This window comes from Scyliorhinus canicula, chromosome 16 (assembly GCF_902713615.1).
Source record: "Scyliorhinus canicula chromosome 16, sScyCan1.1, whole genome shotgun sequence".
Taxonomy (NCBI): Eukaryota; Metazoa; Chordata; class Chondrichthyes; order Carcharhiniformes; family Scyliorhinidae; genus Scyliorhinus; species Scyliorhinus canicula.
Window position 1 is genome coordinate 92,790,667 of NC_052161.1, and position 27,979 is coordinate 92,818,645.

General features: G+C 48.0%; 1 protein-coding gene across 2 annotated transcripts in view; it reads right to left on the minus strand.

Moving 5' to 3' along the window:
* The window catches only part of LOC119979364 (ephrin type-B receptor 2), a 715,489-nt gene that overhangs the window by 77,496 nt on the left and 610,014 nt on the right, over nucleotides 1-27,979 (minus strand). Inside the window, exons 8-10 of one of the 2 annotated variants that reach the window (XM_038821481.1) lie at nucleotides 21,823-21,931; nucleotides 20,719-20,820; nucleotides 13,766-13,833 (exon numbers count right to left, since the gene is read on the minus strand). In XM_038821481.1, coding sequence (XP_038677409.1) covers nucleotides 13,766-13,833; nucleotides 20,719-20,820; nucleotides 21,823-21,931 — 279 coding nt within the window. The remainder of the gene's footprint in view (nucleotides 1-13,765; nucleotides 13,834-20,718; nucleotides 20,821-21,822; nucleotides 21,932-27,979) is intronic. The other variant, XM_038821482.1, reaches the window with a different exon arrangement.

Below are 27,979 nucleotides of genomic sequence, written 5' to 3' on the forward strand. Positions count from 1 at the left end.
GAGCTCAGGGAGTTTTCCATCCCTGTCTGTGTCTGGGTGATGCCGGCCAGCACCTGGGCAATGGCGCCGATGCCCTCAGCGATGGCCTGCAGAGACTGGGCCATTGCCTGCAGAGACTGGGCCATTGCCTGCAGAGACTGGGCCGCTGCCTGCTGAGACTGGGCCGCTGCCTGCTGAGACTGGGCCGCTGCCTGCTGAGACTGGGCCGCTGCCTGCTGAGACTGGGCCGCTGCCTGCTGAGACTGGGCCACTGTCTGCTGAGACTGGGCCGCTGCCTGCTGAGACTGGGCCGCTGCCTGCTGAGACTGGGCCACTGCCTGCTGAGACTGGGCCACTGCCTGCTGAGACTGGGCCATTACCTGCAGAGACTGGGCCACTGCCTGCTGAGACTGGGCCACTGCCTGCAGAGACTGGGCCACTGCTTGCTGGGACTGGGCCACTGCCTGCAGAGACTGGGCCACTGCCTGCAGAGACTGGGCCACTGCCTGCAGAGACTGGGCCACTGCCTGCTGAGACTGGGCCACTGCCTGCTGAGACTGGGCCACGGCGTTCGGCACCTCTGTGATCTGCTGCTGGCTCTGGCTCATGGCTGCCTGTGAGCAGGCTGCCATGTCCTGGCCACGGACGCCGCCTGCACGTAAAACCCTACACCTTCCATACTGCGACCCGCTGGTTCAGAACAGGGCTAAATCGCTGGGTTTGAAAGCAGACCAAGGCAGGCCAGCAGCACGGTTCAATTCCCGTACCAGCCTCTCCGAACAGGCGCCGCAATGTGACGACTAGGGGCTTTTCACAGGAACTTCATTTGAAGCCTACTTGTGACAATAAGCAATTTTAATTTCATTTCATTTCCATGTCTGACACCGTCGCACCCATTGCCTCCACCGCGGAAACCACCCGTGTGGTGTCGGCCTGCTTGGCACGCATGACCGGCACCACTAGCTGATCCTGCACGCGGGGGGACTCCTCCACCTGCGTCTGCAGCTGCTGCAAGCCGGCCGTCACCCTCTTCGATCGTCCTTGAGTCCGTGACTGCATCGGGTCTATGGGTGGGTGTGGTAACTCCAGGAACCTGGGACCAGTCTGGGCGGCAGATGGTTACCTGCGCTGGGCTGCCCTCTGACCTCCCAGCCCCTGGGCTGCTCCTGCCTCCATCTGCTGTACCGGGACGGCTGTGTTGTGCGCACCAGTTAGTGTCCCAGAAGCCTCATGGCTAAAGTGCCCAACCGAGGTGAGTGTCTCCGCAATGGTGGAGGGTGTAGGAGAAAGCAGTGGCGTAATGTCGTGCTCCTCATCCGACCCGAAGTCCGGGGTCCCCTGGAGTGGTGATTACTGTCCATCCGTCCCCTGTGCGTCAGTGTCCTGGGTCCGCTGCGACGTGGCCCTGTTGCTGCCCGCCTCATTGCTGTGGCCCGCCGGCGTCGCCGCACTCGCACTAGATGTGGGCGGCGTCCACCTGGTGCTCCGGGTCTGTCCCTGGCTCATGGCCGCCCTGGAATTTCCTGGGGGCGTCGTATGCCTGATGGGCCGGGTCTGTCCCCCCTTCCTCCCCCAATCCCCCCTTCCCCCATAACCTCCCTTCCCCCATAACCCCCCTTCCCCCATATCCCCCTCCCCCCATGTCCCCCATCTGGGGGGATATGGGGGAAGGGGGGTATGGGGGAAGGGGGGATGGGGGAAGGGGGCAGGCACTGGGGGGTCTCACTTGGCGCTGCGCGGCAGGCGGCTATTTTGCTGGGTCCCTGGGGGGGGGTCCTTTGTGCAGTGATGCCGCGCCGTGTCCGTGACGGGTGACTCCGTCGCGAATGGTGACACGCCGCTACTAGCCCATTCCCGGCCGGAGAATTCGCGACGTTTCAGGGGGCCCGACGCTGGAATGATTCGCGCCATTTTTGGCGCCGGGTTCGGGCCATCGCGCCGATTCACGGAGAATCCCGCCCTGTATGTTTGCCTTTGCCTGATATCGTTCAAACCCTTTGGGTCGCAAACTGTTATCAATCTCAGATTTGAAATTAACTGTTAATCAAGCATCAATCACGGAGTGTGGAAGGTAGTTTCAAACTTCCATCACTCTCTGTTTGCAGAAGCATTTCAGATTTTCATCCCTAAATGGTCAGGCTTGGATTTTTAAAGTTATTCACCCATTTCCTAAACTCCCAACCAATGGAAGTGGCTTTGCTCCAACTGAAAATCTTCACTCTAGTTACCGTGACTTGCAGGGATATCTAATTTCTTAGTGCAGTACATGCTGGAGCTGATAACGTGCAATGTGACAGGGTTAGGTAGTGACCTCACATTAAAAGCGCCCCAGGTTTTGTTTTATTCATTTATGGGATGTGGGCTTTGCTGGCTTGGACAGCATTTATTACCTATTCCTAATTGCCCTTGCGAAAGTGGTGGTGAGCTGGCTTCTTAAACCTTGCAGTCCATGTGGTGTAGGTACACCCACAGTGCTATTCAAGAGGAAGTTCCAGGACTTTGACCCAGTGATAGTGAAGGAATGGCGATATATTTCCAAGTCAGGATGGTCAGTTGCTCGGCGGGGAACTTCCAGATGGTGGTGTCCCTATGTATCTGCTGCCCTTGTCCTTCTAGATGTCAGTGGTCATGGGTTTGCAAGGTGCTGCCTAAGGAGCCTTGGTGTATTCCTGCAGTGCATTTTGTAGATGGTACACACAGCTGCCACTGTTCGTCAGTGGTGGAGGAATTATTTCAATCAAGCGGGTTGCTTTGTCCTGAATGGTGTTGAACCTCCTGAGTGTTGTTGGAGCTGCATTCATCCAGGCAAGTGGAGTGCATTCCATTAGTCTCCTGATCTGTGCTTTGTAGATGTTACTTGTCAGTTGTCAGCCCAAGCCTGGATATTGTCCAGGTCTTGCTGCATTTGGACATGACTGATTTAGTGTCTGAGGAGTTGTTAATAGTACTGAACATTGTGCAATCATCAGCGAATATCCCCATTTCGGACCTCATGATGGAAGGAAGGTCATTGATGAAGCAGCTGAAGATGGTTGGGCTTAGGACACTAATCCCGAGGAACGCCTGCAGTGATGTCCCGTGACTTAAATGATTGATATCCAACAACCATGACAGTCTTCTTTTGTGCCAGGTATGACTCCAACCAACGGAGGGTTTTCCTCTGATTCCCATTGACTCCAGTTTTGCTAGGGCACCTTGATGCCATAAGTCAAATGTAGCCTTGATGTCAAGGACAGTTACTCTCTCCTCACCTCTGGCAATCAGCTCTTTTGTCCATCTTTGAACCAAGGCTGGAATGAGGTCAGGTGCTGAGTGGCCCTGGCGGAACCCAAACTGAGCATCCGTGAGCAGGTTATTGCTAAGTATGGCCCTCCTGCCTTGGAGATCATGGCCTGGGAATGTTAAATGAAAAAGACAGAGATTATTTGAATAATGCTGCTACCAAGGGCTTTGTGAATGAACAACATCTTTCAGAATGAATCCAAGATGTATGGCACCAGCTGAATCTGATCATCAGATGTGACTCTTTGAGCAGAATTCTCAACACACACAGCTGTCACAGTGCTGGCTGTGATACAGATTAATCCCTGGTGTGTGCCAGGGTGACGTTGCAATTGTTGATGCCTCTCTATTTAAAGCAGGGAGGGTTTACTTGTATCAGTGCTAGCCATACTGATTATCCAGATAAAAAACAGATGCTCGCTGGCATTCCCAGAGTGTCTCCGCTTCAAGACATCACCTATAGTCCCGCACTCTCAATTATTGCAAGCAGGAGCAGAAACTGATTCCAGGCTCACATCACTGTGATGGAACTTCCCAAGATGTCCAGGTGTGAGGAAAACCCAAGAAGACTCTGAATTCACTAAAAAACACTCATAATAACGTCTAACAGGATGTTAAGCAGTGTGCCAATGTAAGTGGCCAAAATATCTTAATATCCTTCAACATCTGAATCTAGGGTTGGCGGGGCTGTCCTATGAGGAGTGGTTGGTTCGACTGGGCTGTATTTACTTGAGTTTAGATGGATGAGAGGAGATTTGACAGAAAGAACAGACTAGATGCAGGGAGGATGTTTTCCCTGGTTGAGGAATCTAGAACCAGGGGACACAATCTTCGGATATGGGGTCGACCCTTTAGGACTGAGGGGGAGGAGAAATTACTTCACACAAAGGGTGGTGAACCTATGGAATTCCCTCCCACTGAAGGCTGTGGAGGCCAAGTCACTGAATATATTCAAAAAAGAAATACATTTTTTTTAGATTTTAACGGCATGAAGGGATGTGGGGAGAAAGTAGGAATAAGGCTTTGGGATAGATCAGCCGTGATCATATTGAATGTGAAGCAGGCTTGAAGGGCCGAATGGCCCACCCTTATTGTCAGGGAATCTTAAGGGCATGTATGAAGGAGTCGTAAAGGCAACAGGCCCATCAGCAAAGAAAGTGGCTCCACTATAAACAAGACGTGGGAGGTTATAAATATTTGGAGAGATGGTTGACCATGACCTTGGATCGTAGTTTAGGGAGAACACTGTCACTGAGGAAACTTGAAATGCTTTTCAAAGCCCGACTGTCACAGCATTGAACCCACAGTGGAGGAGCTTAGCAAAACTATTGACTCCTTGTTATGGGCAAAGCTCCAGGTGTTGGTGCGATACCACCCTCAACTCATCAAACACGAGAAACCGGCATTCCTGCAGCACCTGCATGAATGTCTCTGTCTCCACTGAAAGCAGAGGCTGTGCCCAGGATATATGTGTGACCTTATAGAAAAACAAGGGCGACCGCAGCAACTGCAACACCGATCAAGGCAACTTCCTGCTAAGCATCATGGGAAAAGTATTTGCCCGTATCACACCTGTCAGGCAACAGATCCTGGCTGAATGCATCAATCCCAAATTCCAGCGTGGTTTCAGAACTGGAAGATCTTCTACAATTGACGTGGCCTTCACAGTCCAACAGCTGCAAGAGAAATGCCATGAATAAAGGTGAACACTCTTGTCCTCATCGATCTCACCCAGGAATTGGATCATGTGAGCTGAGGTGGTCTGTTTAAGCTGCTGGAGAAAATGTGCTGCCCACCCAAAATTTTAAATGTGATCTTCTGTTTCCATAAGAGCATGATTGGTAAGGGAAGATCTGACGGGGAAACATCAGAATCCTCTGAGATCCGCAGTGGGGCCAAGCAAGGTTGTGTTCTGGGACTGACACGCTGTGACATATTCTTCTCTTTGCTGTTGCCATATGACTTCAGGTCGCCTCCAGACGGTGTGTACCGACATAACAGAACCGACAGAAAGCTGTTCAGCCTTGTTCACCTGTGATCCAAGACTAAGTTGTGCCAAGTCCCAATCAGAGATTTGCCCTGTGCTGATGATGCTGCACTAAAATTCATACTGGGGAACACTTTCAGCAGCAAATGGACAGACTCTCTCATGCCTGTAAAGTGTTTAGTTTGACCATGAGCATCAGGAAGACAAATGTCATAGTCCATGATATAGGCATATTGCCATCTATCAGCATTGACAATGTGACCCAGGAGGTTGTTGAAAGCTTTACATATCTCTGCTCCACAATCACCAGCAATCTGTCACCGATGCTGAAACCAACACTTAAGTTTCAAAAGTTGTAGCTGCTTTGAAAAAGCTGTGTGAGAGTGTGGAACAACAATGTGACCGAGAACACCAAGCTGTAAGTCCATGTTGGGAGATGTGAACTACAAATGCAAGGCAAAGAAAATATTGAATAATTTCCACCTCTCCTGTCTCAGACGCATCTTCAGCATCTCTTGGTAGGGCAAGGACACTAACTCAGAGGTTCTGAATCATGTTAATTCCCATCAGAATACATTCATTGCTCAACCAACAATGGCTTAGCCACATTCATCAGATGGTTGATGGGCATTTACCCAAAGGCTATCTGTACGGTAAACCAGACACTGGGCCATGACCCCCTGGGCATCCATACCTCCACTACAGGGGCACTTGGACTGAGATATGAAGATGGTTGACACTGACATTGAAAACTGTGAGACAGTCACTCACGGAGGCTGACCGTTTGGAAGAAACGAGCAGAAAGATAAAGTTCAGCGAGACGAGAAGAGAGTCAAAGGAAAACAGAGGCCAGCGAATCGCGTACAATCTAAGCTCACTGTCTCCCGTGCAGCAAATGTGGCAGACTGTCTGTGAGTGTGGTGGAGGCGGATTAACACAGTGAGTGATTAGAATCTGGAATGTACTGTCTGTGAGTGTGGTGGAGGCAGATTAACACAGCGAGTGGGTTGGATCTGGAATGTACTGTCTGTGAGTGTGGTGGATGCGGATTAACACAGCGAGTGATTAGAATCTGGAATGTGCTGTCTGTGAGTGTGGTGGAGGCAGATTAACACAGCGAGTGATTAGAATCTGGAATGTACTGTCTGTGAGTGTGGTGGAGGCAGATTAACACAGCGAGTGATTAGAATCTGGAATGTGCTGTCTGTGAGTGTGGTGGAGGCAGATTAACACAGCGAGTGATTAGAATCTGGAATGTGCTGTCTGTGAGTGTGGTGGAGGCGGATTAACACAGCGAGTGATTAGGATCTGGAATGTACTGTCTATGAGTGTGGTGCACACAGATTAACACAGCGAGTGGGTTGGATCTGGAATGTACTGTCTGTGAGTGTGGTGGAGGCAGATTCACACAGTGAGTGGGTTGGATCTGGAATGTACTGTCTGTGAGTGTGGTGGAGGCAGATTAACACAGCGAGTGATTAGAATCTGGAATGTGCTGTCTGTGAGTGTGGTGGAGGCAGATTAACACAGCGAGTGATTAGAATCTGGAATGTACTGTCTGTGAGTGTGGTGGAGGCAGATTAACACAGCGAGTGATTAGAATCTGGAATGTGCTGTCTGTGAGTGTGGTGGAGGCAGATTAACACAGCGAGTGATTAGAATCTGGAATGTGCTGTCTGTGAGTGTGGTGGAGGCGGATTAACACAGCGAGTGATTAGGATCTGGAATGTACTGTCTATGAGTGTGGTGCACACAGATTAACACAGCGAGTGGGTTGGATCTGGAATGTACTGTCTGTGAGTGTGGTGGAGGCAGATTCACACAGTGAGTGGGTTGGATCTGGAATGTACTGTCTGTGAGTGTGGTGGAGGCAGATTCACACAGCGAGTGGTTAGGATCTGGAATGTACTGTCTATGAGTGTGGTGCACACAGATTAACACAGCGAGTGGGTTGGATCTGGAATGTACTGTCTGTGAGTGTGGTGCACACGGATTCACACAGTGAGTGGTTAGGATCTGGAATGCACTGTCTGAGGGTATGGTGGAGACAGATTCACACATTAGGTTCTGAAATGTGGCATCAGGGTAGCATGGTGGTTAGCATAAATGCTTCACAGCTCCAGGGTCCCAGGTTCGATTCCCGGTTGGGTCACTGTCTGTGTGGAGTCTGCACGTCCTCCCCCTGTGTGCATGGGTTTCCTCCGGGTGCTCCGGTTTCCTCCCACAGTCCAAAGATGTGCGGGTTAGGTGGATTGGCCATGCTAAATTGCCCGTAGTGTCCTAATAAATGTAAGGTTAAGGGGGGGGTTGTTGGGTTACGGGTATAGGGTGGATACGTGGGTTTGAGTAGGGTGATCATGGCTCGGCACAACATTGAGGGCCGAAGGGCCTGTTCTGTGCAGTACTGTTCTATGTTCTATGTCTAAATATACTGTCTGTGAGTGTGGTGGAGGCAGATTCTTCCCCGCGATGCTCCGTTGCTGAAAGGCTGAATTCCCGACGGCATGGTTCTAACATGGTCCCACCGTCCATGATCCTTGCATGGCGGCTGTGGACTCAGTCCGGGGCCACCACAGTCGGGGGAGGGCCGATTGGCAGGCAGTGGGGGGCTTCATTCGGGACTGGGGCAATGTGTGCGGGCGGTCCGGGGCACACGAGCGGCCGATGCGAGGCACTATTTTGCCGTTCCAGGTCCCCGAGCTGAGTCCGCCATGGAGCGTGTTCTCTGACCCGGAAGCGCGGGGGGCCGTGTCGGCAACTAGAGCTGCGAGCTCTATGGCGGCTATCTGCTAGGCCCCGGCAAAACGGGGAATATGTGGTATTTTGAAGCCAGTTTTTCTGGCGTAAAAGACCAAAGTTTTCCCGACAGCGTGGGACATAGTCCCAAAAAGGGAAAACCCAGCCCCACATCTATTTGTCCTAGGATTCTAAAGCCCTCCCTCCTTCATCATCTCTCCAGCCTTGCATTCATTTGCTCCGCTTCTAAATTGCCAAACACATGTCAGCATGAATAATCTGGAGATTACTGCATTTTTGGCCCAGATTCCTCGTCTCTTCCCCAGCTTCCTAAAATCTGCCGACGGGACATCATCTGAATTTCTTCCTGCATTATCAATACCGACATGAAACATGACCACAGACTGTTTACCCTTCTCCCAGAGTGCTCTACAGCTTCTCAGTGACATCCTTGATCCTGCAAGGCATCATAACTATCCCGGATGCAAATATGTGGCCACACAAATGCCTGTCTGGTTCCCGAACTGTGGAATTCCTACCACCATTGTTTTCACACTATTTGTCCTGCCTTTTTCCACAGCCATGTGCAGGGTTCTATTTGGCAATTCCCAGAGGAACCAGCACCCTCACTAGTGAATACCGGTCGGTGTGCGAGATGCACTGAGGGAACTCCCGCAATATCTACATGGTCCTGCTTGGCTGCTTGCCACAGTTTTGTCATTCACTGAACAGTATATAAGGCAGGGATTCTCCGACCTCACCCGTGGCTTCTTCAGCCTCGCTGTTTTTTTATCAATGTTTTTATTGAGATCTTGTAGTATACAAAACCAGGATAAGTGTGGACATACATTAGGATTAAGTTAACAAAGCAGACAAAGGATAAAGTAAAATATTTACACATCAGTCTATTTCCATAATTTACATCAGTCGTCTTGCATTATTTACAATAAAGGTTACGGTTTTCTGTTTTCCGATCTCCGGTAGTATTTTGATTCTGGCTGGTTCCCCTGTACCGCTCCCCCCCCCCCCCCCCCCCCCCCCCCCCCTCCTACTTTCCTTCCTGCCACCACCCCCGGTTGCCTAGCTTGCCTTCTTCCCTCGTCTGTTCTTGCACCCTGCTCTAGTAATGTTGGTGTGATGTTGTGTCTCGTGTTTTTTTGTGGGCATGGTTGGGTTCCATGTCTCCCTGCTCCACCCCCCTCCCCCCTCCTCCACCCTCCCCCCCTTCCGTGCACTGACTACCCTCTCTTATTCTTTGGCTTATTGGCTGTTGGCTATGAACAGGTCTTGGAACAACCGAGTGAATGGCTACCACGTTTTGTGGAAACCCTCCTCCGACCTGGATGGCAAATTTAATTTTCTCTATCTGGAGAAATTCCGACAGGCTGGACAGCCAGTCTGCAGCTTTGGGTGGTGCTTTTGACCACCAGCTGAGCAGGATTCTCCAGCGGGCGATCAGGGAGGCAAAAGCAAGGGCGTCGGCCCTCCTCCCCTTGAATAAATCTGGCTGTTCCGATACCCTGAAGACTGCCACTCTTGGGCATGGCTCTACCCTCATACCCACCACCTTGGACATTGCCTCAAAGAAGGCTGTCCAAAACCCAAAACCCTGGGCAGGACCAGAACATGTGGGCGTGGTCGGCCAGGCGTCCTTGGCACCCACCATTCGCATTCGACCTCCACTTCCAGGAAGAACCTGCTGGTTTGGGTTCTGGTTAAGTGGATTCTGTGCACCACTTTTAGCTGCATTAGACTTAGCCTTGCACATGTGGAGGTGGAGTTGGCCCAGTGCAGTGCTTCGCTCCAGAGTCCCCACCCTATTTCACACCCCAAGTCCTCCTCCCACTTCTCCCTCACCTTGTCCAGTTGTGTGTTAGCACCCCTTAGCAGTTGCCGATACATGTCACCACATTCCCTTTCCCTAGGATGTCCGCGCCTAGTAGGTCCTCTGGCAATCATTGTCGTGGTAGTCGTGGATACGTCCTCATTCTCCTTTGTAGGGAATTTATGATCTGCAAGTACCTTCCCCTGCCATCAGCTGGAATTTCTCTGTAGTTTCTCGAGTGTTGTCAATCTGTTGTCGATGTAGAAGTCCCTAACTGTCAGCGTCCCCCCGTCCTGTCTCCACCTTTTAAAGGCAGCGTCCATTGTCACTGGCATGAACCTGTGGTTGTTGCAGAGGCTTTGATGGACATTTTGGTTAGCCTGAAGTGTTGTCACAGCTAGTTCCACGAACAGAGTGTTGCTATCACCACTGGGCTTGTTGAGTATTTATTCGGTGGGGATGGGAGTGCCGCCGTGGCGAGGGCTCGGAGGGAGGTCCCTCTGCTGGAGCTCACCTCCATAAGCACCCACCCGGCTTCTGGCCCCTTTGCCCACCACTTTACCCCTCCACGCTTGCTGCCCAGTGGTCATATTGCAGGTTTGGGAGGGCTAGGCACTCCATGGATCCCGTTCTCTGCAGTACTCTCTTTGGGATTCTTGCATTCCCAGGAAGAGGAACCTGGGCAGTACGTTTATCTTGATCATCTGCACACTCCCTGCCAAGGAGAGTGGGAGTGTGCTCCATCTCTGCAGGTCCTGTTTCACTTCCTCCATCAGGCTGGTGAGGTTCTACTTGTCGATCCCTGTCCAGTCATGAACGATTTGGATCCCCAGGAGGCGGAATTTGTGACGGGCCTGTTTAAATGGCAGTCCCTCCAGCTCTACCCCTCTCCCTTGCGGGTTCACCGGGAGGTTCTTGTTTTTGCTCCGGTTAAGTTTGTAGCCCGAGAAGGCTCCAAACTCTTTCAAGAGCACTATGATTCCTTCCATGCTGCTTTGTGAGTCCGCGATATAGGGGAGCAGGTCATCCACATGGAGCGAGACTCTGTGCTCTCTGTCTCCTCTCCGGATCCCCTTCCAATTCTTTGCCACCCGAACTGCGATCACAAATGGTTTGATCTCTAGGGCGAACAGCAGCGGGGACCATGGCCATCCCTGTCTTGTGCCTCTGTGCAGCTGGAAGTACTTGTACTGTGCTGCTATTTTTCCGTCCGCTGGCCATGGGAGCGTTGTACAGGGGTTTCACCCAGGCCTGTTCCAAGCTCGAACCGCTCCAGTACCTCTATGAGGTACTTCCATTCGACTCTGTCGAAGGCCTTTTCTGCGTCCAGGGAGACGATCACCTCAGGAGTTTTCTCCCCGGATGGGGTCATAATTATGTTCAGCAGGCGTCTGAAGTTTGATGTTAGCTGTCTACCTTTGACAAAGTCCGTCTGGTCTTCTGTGACCACCTCTGGTAGGCAGCCCTCCAGCCTTTTGGCTCGGATCTTGGGAGGTATTTTTGCGTCTGCGTTTAGCAGCGAAATGGATCTGTAGGAACCTCATTCTGTTCGGTCTTTGTCTTTCTTAGTTATCAGTGAGATTGATGCTTGTGCTAGCGTGGGCGGCAGGGAGCCCCTCGCCAGCGAATCTTATGAACTGATCTGATCTCTTCACACATCTTCTGTACTGAATAATACTATACTCCTGTCTATGTATTTACATTATGTATTTTATGTTTGCCCAATGTATTTTCTTTTCATGTATGGAATGATCTGTCTGAGCTGTACGCAGAACAATACTTTTCACTATACCTCGGTACACGTGACAATGAACAAATCCAAATCTAATTAATGATCATACTGTGTCCATTCACAACTGCTCGGATACTGAAGCAGTCCGTGGCAGCAAAAACTGGATATCATCCAGGCTTGGATTGCTCAGCGGCAAATAACATTAATGCCACAGAATTGCCAAGCAATGACTATCTTCGATAAGAAAATCGAACTGACTCCACTTGTCGTTTAACACTTCTAGCATAGCAATATCCCAGCATCAGTAGCCTGCGGAGTTATCATTGACCAGAAATGTGACTGGACATGCACATTATTACTGTGGCTACAAGAACTAGTGAGAGACTGGGAATTCTGCAGTGAGTGACTCACCTCCTGACTCTCCACAGTTTGCCAACCATTTACAAGGTACAAGAGGAGTAAAATGGAACACTCTCCACCTGCCTGGACCAGTTCCAACAACACGCAAGAATCTCAACACTATCCAGGATAAAGCAGTCGGTTTCATTGGTACCATATCCACCACCTTAAACATCCACTCACTCGAACACTGGTGCACAGTGGCCATCTAGTACTTCATCAAGGGTCTTCCAACAGCACTTTCCCAACTGGAATTATCATTTAAAAAAAATTAAATTTAGAGTATCCAATTATTTCTTTTGCAATTAAGGGGCAATTTAGTGTGGCCAATCCACCGACACTGTACATCTTTATCGGTTGTGGGGGTGAAACCCACGCAGGCACAAGGAGAATGTGCAAACTCCACATGGATAGTGACTCGGGGCCGGGATCGAACCTGGGTCCTCGGCTTTGTGAGGCAGCAGAGCTTACCAGTGCGCCACCGTGCCGCCCTCAAACCTGCATTATCAACCACCGAGGCAGACATGGGCAGCAGGCACGTGGGACCAGCACCTGCAAGTTATCCTCCCAGTCACAGAACAGCTTGGAAATGAATCAATATTTTTTCCATTGCCATTGAGTCAAAATCCTGGAACGTCCTCCCCTGACTGTGGGGACCTCAATGGCTCAGGAAGACAGCTCAGTGCCACCTTCTCAAGGGTAAAAAGGGTGTGTCAGAAATGCTGGCTTTGCTGGCAATGCTCGGATCCCATGAAAGAAAATAGTGTTCCAGAAATGAGCTGCCATTGGTTAAATATGTAACAGCTAATGGAGGTTATAAGAAGAGACAAAGTAATAGAACCTGTATCATCTGACCAATTGCAAGTGGCAGTAAGCTGTCACAAGTAGGCAGCAGGGTAGCCTTGTGGATAGCACAATTGCTTCACAGCTCCAGGGTCCCAGGTTCAATTCCGGCTTGGGTCACTGTCTGTGTGGAGTCTGCACATCCTCCCCGTGTGTGCGTGGGTTTCCTCCGGGTGCTCCGGTTTCCTCCCACAGTCCAAAGATGTGCAGGTTAGGTGGATTGGCCATGATAAATTGCCCTTAGTGTCCAAAATTGCCCTTAGTGTTGTGTGGGGTTACAATGTTATGGGGATATGGTGGAGGTGTTGACCTTGGATAGGGTGCTCTTTCCAAGAGCCGGTGCAGACTCGATGGGCCGAATGGCCTCCTTCTGCACTGCAAATTCTATGAAGTGTCTTTTAGAAGCTGAGTACAATAAGAAGATGGATTTCTGTTGGAATTACGCAGCATTCCTGATGTGCTGACAGGAATCAGCACATTTTCAGTCTTCTTTCAACTTGCATAGTGGAAGGCCCAAGTCACAATCATTACCATGTCAAGAGAAGGCATGTATATAGAACATAGAACAGTACAGCACAGAACAGGCCCTTTGGCCCTCAATGTTGTGCCGAGCAATGATCACCCTACTCAAACCCACGTATCCACCCTATACCCGTAAACCAACAAATCCCCCCTCCCTTAACCTTACTTTTTTTTAAGGACACTACGGGCAATTTAGCATGGCCAATCCACCTAACCCGCACATCTTTGGACTGTGGGAGGAAACCGGAGCACCCGGAGGAAACCCACGCACACAGGGGGAGGACGTGCAGACTCCACACAGACAGTGATCAGGGGTTTCCTGGGCACGGGGTTTATCCTCTGCAGTCTGGCAGGACCAGATGGTTGAAGTGAACCAGGGGATGTGCTGTAAGTTGTTCATCAATTCTGTCTGCCTATTCTAGTTTACAGTGATAAAATATACAGCGATATCGGAACTTACCATGGCCACTTGTGTAATGTTGTAGTTTGTCCGTGTACTCCAAGTCTGCCCGCTCAAACCCTCGTCTCCTGGAATTGAACCAAGTCAGAACTGCTGTCAATGCATCATTGTTGACATGGTAACAAGTTGACCATTAACTGAAAATCGCCCATTTCTATTTCATGCAATCATAGAATCATAGACACAGAGAATACATGAGGAAACTAGTCAACCATTTGCCTGTGCTGCCTCTTGGATCATTGTTAATTGTCCAGAATCCTGGAAATTCTCCACCTCAAGTACATGTCTGACTCCCTTTTAAAATGATTGCCAGAATCAGCTTCCACCACCTTTTCAGGGAAAGGATCCCGACAACTCTCAGAATGGGAAAAAATTCTCATCTTCTGTCAACGAATTCCTGCTCTCATCCACTCTCGAGGGAATAGGTTTCCTCTCTCCGTTCTACATCAAAACCTCTCACTGTTTTCTCAGTTCTGCAACCCTCTGTTGCAAGAATAAATTTGACTTTTCCAACCTCTCCTCATCCTGCTCTCCTCACAAAAACGGAAAATGCTGGACAATCTCAGCAGCTCTGACAGCATCTGTGCAAAGGGAAGGGACCTAACGTTTTGAGTCTTGATGACTCTTTGTCAAAGCTGGGAAGAACTGGAAATAGGGTCATATTCATACTGCTGTGCTGGGAGCACGGTGGGGGGGGGGGGGGGAGGCATGGAGCAATGGGGTTGGATAGAGGATTAGCAATAGGTAAAGACTAACAAAGATTAAATGAATAGAAAGACAAAGGGAAGGTAAACGGGGGTGATTAAGGCTAAGAAGGGTGCGGATAGTGGCACATAAAGAGATTAAAACGTGTGAATGGTAGAACAAAGTATGCCAAAGAGCAACTAGGAACATGGCCCAAGTGGAGTGGGGTGGGGGGAGGGGGGACAATGGTGAGGGAAAACAGGTTGATAGAAGAAATTAAAATAAATTGATGGTAATAAAAATGGGGGGGGGGAAGGTGGAGGAGAGAGTTCACAGTCTGAAGTTGTTAAACTGAGTGTTAAGTCTGGATGGCTGTAATGTGCCTAATTGGAAGATGACGCGCTGCTCCTTCAGTTTGCGCTGGACTTCACTGGAACATTGCAGTGTTCCCAGCTGGCAAAGAGTCATCCAGACTCGAAATGTCTGCTCTGTCTCTCTCCACAGATGCTGCTGTGTTGTTCCTTCTGTCTTAATAAAGCTCGTAGTCTCAAAGGTGGAGAAGATGCTTTATTGTGAATTTGTTCTGTCTTCAGAGCTTAACTTACGGCTACCTCAAATGCTGTCTGCCTGTGTGTCTGTGTCTTGCTACCAGTTCTCCCTTCCGTGAAGTGTGTCCTCACTTCCTGTCCCTGTGTATTTATAGCTCTCCTGTGCTCCCTCTAGTGCTTGCTCAGTTGTATTGCATCTACACTGATACACAATCCCCACATCCCCCCTTTTTTCTTTACATAATTTCTGTACATCGTTAAAGAAAATTGTACAAAACAGTTACTTATGATATGTGTATAAGTGATGGTGCTATTACATATTTTACAAAGCCAATTTATATTTATGAGTCCAATCTTAATAAAAACATTTATGAGTCCAAACTTGATGAATTTGTTCACTGAGTTTTTTCTTTTGTTGTTGTTGACGTGATGATATTGATATTACAACTCCGTTGTGAATGTTTTCGGTGTTCTTGTTATTTTAAGTAACCAATACGTCATCACATGGTGTTTTAAAGGGTCGAACCACTGATGTTGACTGAGATGGACTTTTTTCTGTGCTTGTGGTATCGATTTAGTATGTCATCTGCCTTGAAAGCTGGTGTACTTGCTTGTTCTGGAGCAGATGTGAGTTTGTGCGATTCGTTGTCATCCCATGGCATGTTTGTAGTCTTGTCATTGTTTTGCAGTGTGCTGTGGCATTGTCCTTCATGTGCAGAGTTGTACCATTTTGTACAAATTGTTGTTTCATTGCTGTTGTTTCTGTCGTTCCTGTCTTTGTTGTTTTTGTTGCTGTTCTTGTTGCTGTTTTTGTCGTTTCTGTCTTTGTTGTTGTCGCTATCTTTGTTGTGCTTCTTGTTGGTTTTGTTGTTCTTCTTGTAGTTTTTGTCGTTGTGCTTGTAGTTTTTGTTGGAGCTGTTCTTGTTTCTGCAGTGCTTCTTGCGATTTTTGTTGTTCTTATCGCGCTTCATGTAGCTTTTGTTCTTGCTGTTGTTGTTCTCGTTTCTGCTGTGCTTCTTGTGGCTTTTGTTTTTCTTGTTATGCTCAATGAGAGTCCCGTGTGGATAATTTGAGTCATTGTCACAGTTATTGGTGCGAGTGTCCTTTGTGGAATCTGTTACATTGAATGTTTCGTCTCGAGAATGGTGAGAATGATCTGATGTTGCATTGATGCTGGTGACATCAGTCATTTGTGGTGGATTTGATTTGTCGTCTTTGCTTTCTTGGTGCTCCTCTTCTGGAGTCAAATTCTTCACGATTTCATTTGACGCAGTCTCTCTGGACTCTTGGTGCTCCTCTTCCGGAGTCAAAATCTTCATGATTTCAATTGACGTGGTCTCTCTGGACTCTTGGCGCTCCTCTTCTGGAGTCAAAATCTGCATGGTTTCTATTGGCGTGGTCTCTCTGGACTCTTGGGTGGCCCTACTCTGTGCTTCTGTACAGACAAGCTGAAAACTGTCAGTCTCGCTGTGATCCCTCACCTCCTGTATGTCGAGTGTGATCACATTGTGACTGTTTTCGCATGGAGTGGGTAGATTTACATTGTCTTCTTCTTGATTATGTGAGCTTGGTAGACTTTCATAGTCTGCTTGCGGTTGCTCAGATACGGCGGGTTGACCTTCATGGTCTTGTTCATGCATGGTGTTCGTCAGGGAGTGTTTGCTTGCTTCCCTTTTGGAGTCTTTCATCACTCTCACTGTGGAGCCTGTCATCACGCTCTCTGTGGAGTCTTTCTGTGCTCTCTGTGTGGCGTCGTCTTCGTCTTGGGTACTGCTGTCATCCAATGTATCGACGGTCTGCCATGGCACCATGGTGTTGGATTCATGTACCACGAGTAGATTCGTGTTGAGCTTTGCGACCGTGTCGCTGATGCTGTGATCAGCATATCCGAATAACTCAGCCATGTCTGAGTAGTATTGTTCGAAAAACAAATCATCTTTTTCTGTTTCGGATTTTTTCTAGTTCTCTTCACTTTGGGTGGTGCAGACTGCTTTTTCCAGGGTGTTGTGAGAGTTATTTTCAACTGCTGGTTTAAGTTCAGGCATTTTTCTGTCTTCTGAGGCAAGATAATTTGGTTTTACAGCTTTAAATATAAATTTTCGGGCATTTCCCTTTTAAGTGGGCGTGGTCCGGATCCTCAGATGTCATGACGCTCATGACGTCATGCGTAGGAATCAATCGCACATGCGCAAATCGGCCTTCCTATACTCTGCCGTTTTGTGTTCACTGCGCATGCGCCGCTTGCGCATGCGCATAACGATCAGCGACCAAAACGTTTTGAGACTACGCATGCGCATAATGATCAGCAACAAGAACTTTTTTTAACTGCGCATGCACGACTTCTGTTTCCTGCGCATGTGCAGACGCAGATTTACGTTCCTTGTCTCCCAGAGACTGTAAAATGTGCTCCGACGCCATTTTATCACGGATTTCAGCGTTTTTTTCTTTCTGAAAGTTGTAAGTTACCTTTTCCTTTCGATCTGGACTGGATTTCAGCGTTTTGGCTTTGTGAAAAATTTATTCTTCCTTTTGATCTGTACTTTTCACTCGCGATTTCTTGACTGAACCCTTTCTGTTCTTTTAGTGATTGTTTGAGTTTTGCATCACTCAGTCTCTGTGCAGTTTGGCCTCTGAGCATACAGTACTGTTCATATTCCATACAGTACTCTTCAAATCTTTTTAGTATTATTTGTAAGTTATTGCTGTCTTCAGCTTTTGAGTATTTAAATCCATTATACATTCGTAGCTTCATGTCCTGCGATGAGCAGTGCTATTTTAATTTTGTCTGAGGCTGCTGCTACATCATTAGCTATGATATAAAAATCGAACATTTGTTTAAATATTTTCCAGACATTTCTTACATTGCCGGTCATGTTCAGCTGAGGTGGGGTTCCAAGCTACATCCTCGAATAAGTGAGGTCTTCCCAAGTCGAATGTCCAGTAGGAGTTTTTCTTGCCATTTTGATCTTTCTGTGTCTGCAGCTGAGTTGTCTTGTAGTAAGCGTCTGAAGCCACACCTGGTACCATGTGTTGTTCCTTCTGTCTTAATAAAGCTTGTAGTCTCAAAGGTGGGGAAGATGCTTTATTGTGAATTTGTTCTGTCTTCAGAGCTTAACGTACGGCTACCTCAAATGCTGTCTGCCTGTGTGTCTGTGTCTGTTACTACCAGTTCTCCCTTCCGTGAAGTGTGTCCTCACTTCCTGTCCCTGTGTATTTATAGCTCTCCCGTGCTCCCTCTAGTGCTTGCTCAGTTGTATTGCATCTACACTGATACACAATCACCACAGCTGCCAGACCTGCTGAGATTATCCAGCATTTTCTCTTTTTGTTTCAGATTCCAGCACCTGCAGTAATTTTCTTTAATCCTACGTCTCCTCTGTATCTTTCTGAGGTATTTACCCCTCCCCTGAAGGCTGATGGCCAACAATACACCAGTTGAGACCTGACCGGTGAATTAGAATATTCTATCATGCCTCACTGCATTCCTCTATTCATAAACCCAAATAATCACCTTTAAGGATTTAAGGACGAATGTCAGTGACGGGACTGAAATATCCCACCAGTAGGAATGGCTGGAAAATCCTGCCATGTGTGCTTACATGCATGCATTGCAGCCCTTTGTCTTCCTTGTCTGCTCCTATTTCTGGGTGGGGGGGGAGGGGGGTCCCATGATGGGAAGGGTTGTCCCGAAGCTCATAGCGATGGTCCTCCATGCCCGTGAGGGAGTTGGGGGAACTTATTCTAAACGCAGATCGGGCACCTTTTAAAGATGGTGCCCTGATCTCTGTGGAGCCAGCCTTCCTCCACAGCCTTGGTTTGATACTGGCTGCTGAGATGTTAATGCAATCTTCCAAAACTTGCTGAGGCAGAATTTTCCCCAAATCTGTCAATGTCAGGCTCTGAATGAAAACCGAGACGTTTTTCTCCATCCCGGTTTTCAGTCGGTGTCTGACACTGACAGGTTTTGGGAAAATTCTGCCTGAGTAAGTTTTGGAAGAGTACATTAATATCTCAGAGCAGCCTTTTCTTGATGAAGTTCTTGTTGTACACTTATTGAACTCATTGGTCTGTGCTCATTTAGAACATAGAACATAGAACAGTACAGCACAGAACAGGCCCTTCGGCCCTCGATGTTGTGCCGAGCCATGATCACCCTACTCAAACCCACATATCCACCCTATACCCGTAACCCAACAACCCCCCCCCAACCTTAAACCTACTTTCTAGGACACTACGGGCAATTTAGCATGGCCAATCCACCTAACCCGCACATCTTTGGACTGTGGGAGGAAACCGGAGCACCCGGAGGAAACCCACGCACACACGGGGAGGACGTGCAGACTCCGCACAGACAGTGACCCAGCCGGGAATCTTCTACTCTTTCGGCTTGTTTCTCCATAACGGGAGATCAGGGGCACAATTCTCCCAAAGGGAGACAAACAGCCGACGCCGGAGTGAAACCCAGAGTGTTTCACTCCGGCATCGGAGGCCGCTCCTCGCCCCCTATTCCCCCCCCCCCTCGGGGGCTAGGAGCAGCGGCGCGTGAATTCCACGTGCCGGACCTTGATGCTTGCGTCAAAGCGGCGCGCCGGTAATGACGCGGCCGGCGGCGCTGAAGTGACGTCAGCCGCGCATGCGCAGGTTGTCCGGCGCCAACCCACGCATGCGCGGTTGCCATCTTCCCCTCCGCTGCCCCGCAAGACATGGCGGCTTGATCTTGCGGGGCGGCGGAGGGAAAAGAGTGCGTCTTTTAGAGATGCCGGCCCAACGCTCGGTGGGCACTGATCGCAGGCCAGACATCTGCTGAGCCCGCCCGTGGTGCTCGATCCTCCCTCCGCCCCCCACAGGCCCCACATTCACCGGTCGCGCGCTGTTTACGCTGGTAGCGACCAGGTGTGGTTGGCGCCGGCGTGAACCGGCCGGGTTCAGCAGGCCGCTCGGCCCATCCGGGCCGGAGAATCGCCGGTCGCCGTGAGAAACGGCGAGCGGCGATTCTCCGAGCGGCCTGTCGCAAAACACGACATGCCCTTTTGGGGGGGGGGGGGGGGGGGGGGGGGAGAGAATCGTGGGGGGTGCCAGGGGGCGTGGCGTGATTTTCCCAGCCCTCCCGCGATTCACCCACCCGGCGTGGGGGTGCGGAGAATCGCGCCCCAGATTCTCTGGTATGATTCACAGTTTACTTAGATTATAACTAATGTAATAGCAACTTTTCCATCTTCAAGTGGAATCATCTGGCACTGGCTTCAACTCCACAAGTTTTCTCATTTCAATTAATCTCCTCTGTTCATCTCCCACCTTGAATGTACAGCATTGCATCTTCTCACTTACTGGACCGTTTTATCGGGGAATCCACATTCATATTATTGGCCAGTGTCATACCAAAAGCCTTTACCTTTAAAACTATCTTTCACAAGAGTTTGTTTTTTTTAACTGTTGAAAGTCTCCTAAGATCAATTCTAGGATAAAAACAATACTGCTGCATTGGAATAACATCAGTCAAAACAGAGGCAAAAATAGCAATGTTGGGAAGAGTTAGGGAAGGAAGGGAGAGGGAGGAAACTATGTGTGCCACCTAGCATTGTTCTTAAAGACTGTAGATCTTGGATCAATTGTTACACCTACTGGGATTATCCATTGGGAAATAAATGAAAGTGTTTGATTGGTAGAAATGACAAGGGGGAGACAGTGGAAAACAAAGATCTGGGATTGGGGGGTTTAGACCTGGGAGCCTGGAAAGATGGACCTTGGAGCCGGAAGCTTGAACCTTGTTGGTACTGGAAACCTTGATCTTGGTGCTGGGAGTCTGGACAGAAGATAGGTGACCTGTAGGAGTTAGCGTTGGGTAAAAAGGAGAGAGTTAGGTCCTGTAGTCTCATGGAGATAACTCTCAAGGGATGAAAATTAGGATTCAGGTCATTTAAACAGTGATAAAAGGAAAAGTTTTATTTTTGAGGCACATTTCTGGCTCTGTTTTAATGTGCTTGGGCTAGTCACATGGATTAGGAGGAGGGCAATCAGCCCTTGAGCCGGTTCCACCTTTCAGATTAGTTGATCAGTACCTTTACTCCGAGGCTGGCTAACGCTGGTGGAACAGATAAAACAAACCAACCCTACTTCATTCACAACTGCATACAATGACTTACATTGAGTATATTTACAAAACAATATACCATCGAGTTAAATGCATAAAAAAAGTGTGGGTTTTATGGAACAATATGACATTTGAGAACGGCTTAGAGTCTTGTGTCAGCGTCAAGGATTCTAGACTGGCATTCCATGCAAGCACGTATCCTGAGGCTGCAATACTGCAGCTGCACTGAAGCAGGATTGCACATGCTCAGCAGTAACCTTTTGTTGTCGCAAGTATGAAGTTTCTGTGAAAAGCCCCGAGTCATCACATTCCGGCGCCTGTTTGGGTAAGCTGGGATGGGAATTGAACCCACGCTGCTAGCCTTGTTCTGCATCACAAACCAGCTGTCTAACGCACTGAGCTAAACCAGCCCTGGCCACGCTCTGCAGTAATGCAGCAAGAAAAACACTGCAGGCTCTCAGTTGGTGTCCCATCACCTCCGTATTCAGAGCAGGTGAAGAGATCTCACCAGTTCCTAAATTCAGCAGACAACGCATGATCAACTGCCATATCTAATCATCAGGGCATTGCGGGGAACCTATCTGTAAATACTAGAAGTAAGATTGCTACATTTCAAGATAATTCTTACTGAAGGACAAACATTATATTATCCACAGAATTAAACTGCACAAGGGATCATGTAACAATAAGCCAATATCATCAATGTTTGGAAGATTGCGAAAGCATTGAGTTACCTGTTGCAAACGATGAGTATGACAACAACAGCAATGATGAAGACCAGCCCAGCAGCTGCAGATCCGATGATGAGGGGAAGTTTCTCCTGTACACTGGTCTGGTATTCAGCTACAAGAAAAAAGTCAGTAAATTGGGTGTATAGAGTAGATTTAGGCCAGAGTTACTACAGTTTCATCCTTTTATTCCTTAAGAATCCTCAAGCAATTTTCCTGTGGATATGCTGTACACAGATTTCCAGAACGCATTTGACAAGGTGCAACATCAAAGGCTAATTCCACAAAATAAGAACTCATGCTGTCGGTGTGAAATTTACTGACGGACAAAGAGAGACAGGAAAGTAGCATGTGAAGAGGACATAAGGGATATAAACAGGTTAAGCGAGCAGGCAAAGATGTGGCAGATGGAGTATAATGTGGGAAAAGGGGAAATTGTTCACTTTGGCAGGAAAAATAAAAGAGCGGTATATTATTTAAATAGAGAGAGATTGCAGAACACTTGAGGTACAGAGGAATCTGGCTGTCCTGATGCACAAATCACAAAAAGTTTGTGTGCAGGTTGAGCAAGTGAGTAGGAAGTCAAATGGAATGTTGCTGCTAACTAATAATAATATAATAATATATAATATATATAAATATATATTATGTAAGGGGAATGAAATATAAAATTGGAGATATTTTACTACAGTATACAGGGCATTGGTGATATCGCATGACGAGTCCTGTGTACAGTTTTGATCTCCTTTTTTGAGAAAGGACATAGTTAGATTAGAGACAAAGCAGAGAAGGTTCACTTGTCCAAGGGCGGGGGAGGGGAGGTGAAGGAGGGGTGGGGGGATGTTATCTATCAAGGAAAGGTTGATCAGGCTGGGCCTGTATCAATTGTATTTTAGAAGATTCAGAATGTTCAGAGGGTGTTTCTTTTGAGAGACCAGGGCGAAATTCTCCCCTACCCGGCGGGGCGGGGGGTCCCGGCGTAGCAGAATTCTCTGCACCTTTAGGGGCTAGGCCCGCACCGCAGTGGCTCCCGCTCCGCCGACTGGAGCCAACGGCCTTTGGTGCTACGCTGATTGGCGTTGGGGCTGGCCAAAAGGCCTTCGCCGGTCGGCGTGAGTCCGCGCATGCGCCGGAGCGTCAGCCGCCGCTGATGTCACCACCGGCTCATGTGGCTCGTGGCGACGGTAGAAGAAAAAGGGTTCCCCCACGGCACAGGCCCGCCAGCCGATCGGTGGGCCCCGATTGCGGGCCAGGCCACTGTGGGGGCACCCCCCAGGGTCCGATCGCCCCGCACCCCCCCCCAGGACCCCGGGGCCCGCTCGTGCCACCAATCCTGCCGGCACAGAGGTGGTTGAAACCACGTAGGCGGGTTTGGCCTGTCAGCGGCGGGACTTCGGCCCATCGCGGGCCGGAGAATCGCTGCGGGGGGCCCGCCAATCGGCGGGCCGTGATTCCCGCCCCCGCCGATTCCCGGGTGGCAGAGAATTCCGGACACGGTGGGGGCATGATTTATGCCGGCCCCGGGCGATTCCCCGACCCTGCGGGGGGTTGGAGAATTCCGCCCCAGAACTTGGCGACACTGTTTAAAACAAACCAATTCAAGAAGGAGGTGAAAATATTTTTTTCAGTCAGCGGATCGTGAGTCTGTGAAACTCTCTTCCTCAGAGAATGGTAGCGAATTGGTCATTGATTTATTTTAAGGCAGAGGGAGATGGACTCCCGACTAACAAGCGAGCCAAAGGGATAGGCAGGAAAGTGGCGTTGAGGTCACAATCAGGTCAACCACAATCTTTCTGATTGGTGGAGCCAAATGGCCTACTCCCCTGCCCTTTTTCCGTCCGCCTGCACATTGTTTCTATTCAGATAATCATCGAATGCCGTCTTGAATGCTTTAATTGAGCTTGCCTCCACCACAGTTCCAGGCCGTGAACTCCAGACCCAAGCCACTTGTTGTGCCAAAACATATTTTTTTTCACATCATGTTTGTTTCTTTTGGTAAATCACCTGAAATCTGTGCCCCCTTATTTGTGATCCTTGTACGAGTGGGAACAGTTTCTCCCTATCTACTCTGTCCAGCTCCTTAATGATTTTGAATGCATTTATCAAATCTCATCTTAACCTTCTCCTCTCCAAGGAGAACAGTCCTAACCTCTCCAATTGGTCTTTCTAACTGAAGTTTCTCATCCCTGGAACCATTCTTGTAAACCTCTCCTGCATTCATTCCAATGTGTTCACATCCTTCCCATAGGGTGGTGGTCAGAACTGTGCTCAATATTCCAGCTGAGGTCTAATTAGTATTTTGTATAAATTCAGCATAACCTCCTTGCTCTTGTGTGCTCTGCCCCATTAATAAACCCAAGAAAAATATATGCTTCATTAATTGATTTTGCCATCTATCCTGCCACCTTCGATAATCAATGCACACCCAGGTCCCTCTGCTCCTCCAGCCCTTTAAGAATTTTACCCCTTACTTTATATTGTCTCTCCACGTTCTTCCTCCAAAATGGGTGGCACAGTAGCACTGTTGTTTCAGAGCTCCAGGGTCCCAGGTTCGATTCCCGGCTTGGGTGACTGTCTGTGCGGAGCCTGCATGTTCTCCCTGTGTTTGTGTGGGTTTCCACCGGGTGCTCCGGTTTCCTCCCACAAGTCTCGAAAGATGTGCTGTTGGGTAATTTGGACATTCTGAAATCTCCCTCCGTGTACCCGAACAGGTACCGGAATATGGCGACTCGGGGCTTTTCACAGTAACTTCATTGCAGTGTTAATGTAAGCCTACTTGTGACAATAAAGATTATTATTAAATCCATCACCTCACAATTCTCCCCATTGAACTTCATCTGCCTCCAACTTGCCACTCCACCAACTTGTCCATGTCCTTTGAAGGTCTACCCTGTTCTCTTCGCAATTTTAAATAGTTCAACATTTTGTATCATCTGCAAATTTTGAAATTATCACCTGTACCCCAAGACCCTTGATATATATTCGTAAAAACAGGGTCCCAACTCCGACCTCTGGGGAACACCACTATAAACCTTCTTCCAGCCCGAAAAATATTAATTCCCCATTACTCTCTGCTTCCTATTATTCAGCCAATTTTGTATCTATGTTGCTCCTGTTCCTGTTATTCTCTGAGTTCTCATGTTTCTCAGAAGTCTGTTGTGTGGCACTGTATTGAGTGTCTTTTGAAAGTCCGTGCGCACCATTGTAGAAGGGAATTTGGTGTGAGAATTGGTTGCCTGCTTAGAGCATTCATTAATATCTAGATGCTATTTAAGAAAAGGCACTTGCTAAAAGCATGATGGGAATGCTTGGCTATATTTTCTAACTGCTTTTGAACAAAACTTGGAAGGTTGAATAACGTAAACAAATACAGCTGCTGTTCAGCTGAAACCTTATTCTGCTGACAAGTTGCTTTCGAGTCGTTTGAGCAAGAGAAAGAAAAACATACTTGATAATGCACGAGGAACATTCTCAAGGTTTGTTTAATATAAACATGTCTACAGAAGCTATTTTTCTCCTCTATGTTGTGTATTTCAGGGTATATAGGTATGCTCTTTAAACTTGTAAGGCAGGGTACTTGGAATGGTCTTCGACCGTTACAGCCCCTCCACGATATTGTGTCAAAATAAATAACCTGAAACGAAGCTCAAAGCCTCTGACTATTATTATTTCCATGACAACCATTAACCTCATCGAGCCTTCCTGTTACCACCTCACAAAACTCTATCCAGTTAGTTAAACATGATTTTCCCTTTCAAAATCCATGCTGGCTCTTCCTAATCAATTCAAATTTTCCATGTGACTACTATTCTATGTCAAGTAATTGGTTCTAGAAACTTGCTCACCACTGATGTTAAACTGACTGGTCTGTAATTGGTAGGGTTATCCTGAGAAGCCTTTTTGAACAAATTTGGTTCAGATTCTCAGGGAGTTGCCATAATACTTCTATCTTGTGGCAGTGTATGTTCCCTGCTCTCTTCAGACCTGCAAGAAGACTTAAGGGGTGGCTGCTTGGAGCCAAGGGTCACAAGCTTCAAATTTGGCTCATAACACCCATCAAAAACCTGAAAAGTGAAACCCAGTTGTGGTGCTGTGAATCATCACCAGATACACGATTGAACCAACCATCAGCAAATTGAAGATATTCTTCAGCAGCCTCGGCAGATCTGGAGGTGTTCTTCAGTCTGCACCAGCCAGGGTGTTCAAATAGACCACACTTTGATGCTCTCTACATCAGCACTGCGTAGAAATAAAATTTGTAGCTGCAGGAGGAACAGCTACATATTCCCCTCCGAGGAAGAGGAGGAAGATGGCGAAGACAAGGAGGAGAGATGATGAAGGAAATACACCTCCAGCTACTCACACTGCTGTTGGTGATGCCCTTACTAATGAATGGATCACTTAGTACCAGGAGATTTATGCCATAAGCATATGCAAAGGTAATTCTTTCCAAGTGCCACCAAACACAAAGCAGTCCCAAAATCGAGCAACCAATGCACTGATCCGCAGGAATTCAAGTCTGCAGTCACCATACAAGTTCAATTAATCAAAGCAAAATACTGACGATGATGGAAATCTGAAATCAAATCAGAGAGTGTTGGAAATACTCAGCAGGCCAGTGTGTGACCTTTCATCAGAAGTGACGTCAACAGGTGAGTCCCACCAAGCAGCCAAGAATGGGCTAAACACAAAAGCAGTGAAAAAGAATAAAACTTATGTATTTAAAAAGAACAGAAACTTCATAACATAGTATTTCATCAGAGCCCCATGAGCATATTGTTGTGTAACTGCAAAGCTTCCCTTTTTCCTGATATACCCATGTGGTGCAACCCCTATGGCATGAGCGGGAGGCAGAGGCAGGCTGCTCGGAACGCTCACATCAGCTGGGTCAATGCCATCAAAGCTCTGGAGCCCCGGATGTCCCTGAACCTGTGCAAGGTCAGCCTTCAGGTAGCATGGGGTAGCTGCCTAAAGGGGAAGATTGCAAACTCAGAGTTTGTTTTCAGGCAGGAGATTATAACCTGATTTACCTTTGTGCATGAAAATGGCTGAAGGCGGCTATGAAGTGGCAGGTATGATTACTCAGTGCAGTTCTCTCAATCTGAATCAGTTAAAATATAGAACAGAAAAGTGGATTTTACTGTAGAGAAAACAAGGTATAGCCTTGCCAGTTCCTGACACAAGCAAAATCAGTGGCAATGTTCTTTGCGGACTGGATGGCCGTCAGTTCGACACTAATAAAGCATTGGATATTCTATTGTCATGTGAGAGTTGTCATGAGAATGTCACTTTAAGAAATGTTTGGCTGCTCATGTTATTGCAGTGATGTCAGAGTGTGGGTGGAGCTGAGCTCTGGCTTTGCTTTTTAGTTTCACTTTGAGGAAAGCTTGGGTGTGTCTGTGGTTTTTTTTGGGTTTTGTTTTCAGTGTTGGAGCTGAGGCCAGACAAAGCAGGTGTACTGCTGTTCTGTCTGCCAGGAAAAGACTATCTCTTGATCATTTGGTGAATTCAGAATTATAAATGTTCTCAGTAGTGAATGTAAACCTGATGTGCTTCTGTTAAAAGGTGTTTCTTTTGTCTTCTGGATGTTGTTATTAAGGGTTACTTAGTGTTGTATTCTTTGGGGGTTGTATTTGAATTAATGGTTGCTAAGATGTTCACTGTCCGTTTTAAAAAGGTTATCTTGAGTTCATAGAATCAACATTGTTTTACTTTAAAAAATACTTTTCCATTTCTGCTGTACCAGACTTGTAAAGTGGGTTGTGTGCTTCTCATACCACGATCTATTAAAAGTTGTGGGTCAGGTGAACTCCATGATATATTTTTGGGTTCTCTAAACCCTGGCCCATAACAGAGTACCTTTAAGAAATGGGTGTTATAAAATAGGTATAGTGGGTGCACCTTTAAGAAATGGGTGTTTATCAGATGGCTGCAGTGATGTCAGAGAGTGGGTGGAGCTGGGCTGTCTGTCTGCCTTTACTTTCGCTTTGGGCTATCTGCTACACGGTGAGTTATTAGTTTCGTTTTGAGAGCTGGATAGTTGCAGTCACAGCAGGAAGGTGTATTAGTCTCTCTCTTTGAAACCTAAAGACTGTCTTCAGATCCTTTGGTGATTTAAAAATAATATGTTTCTGTAGAGAAGTTAAACCTGATGTCTTTCTGT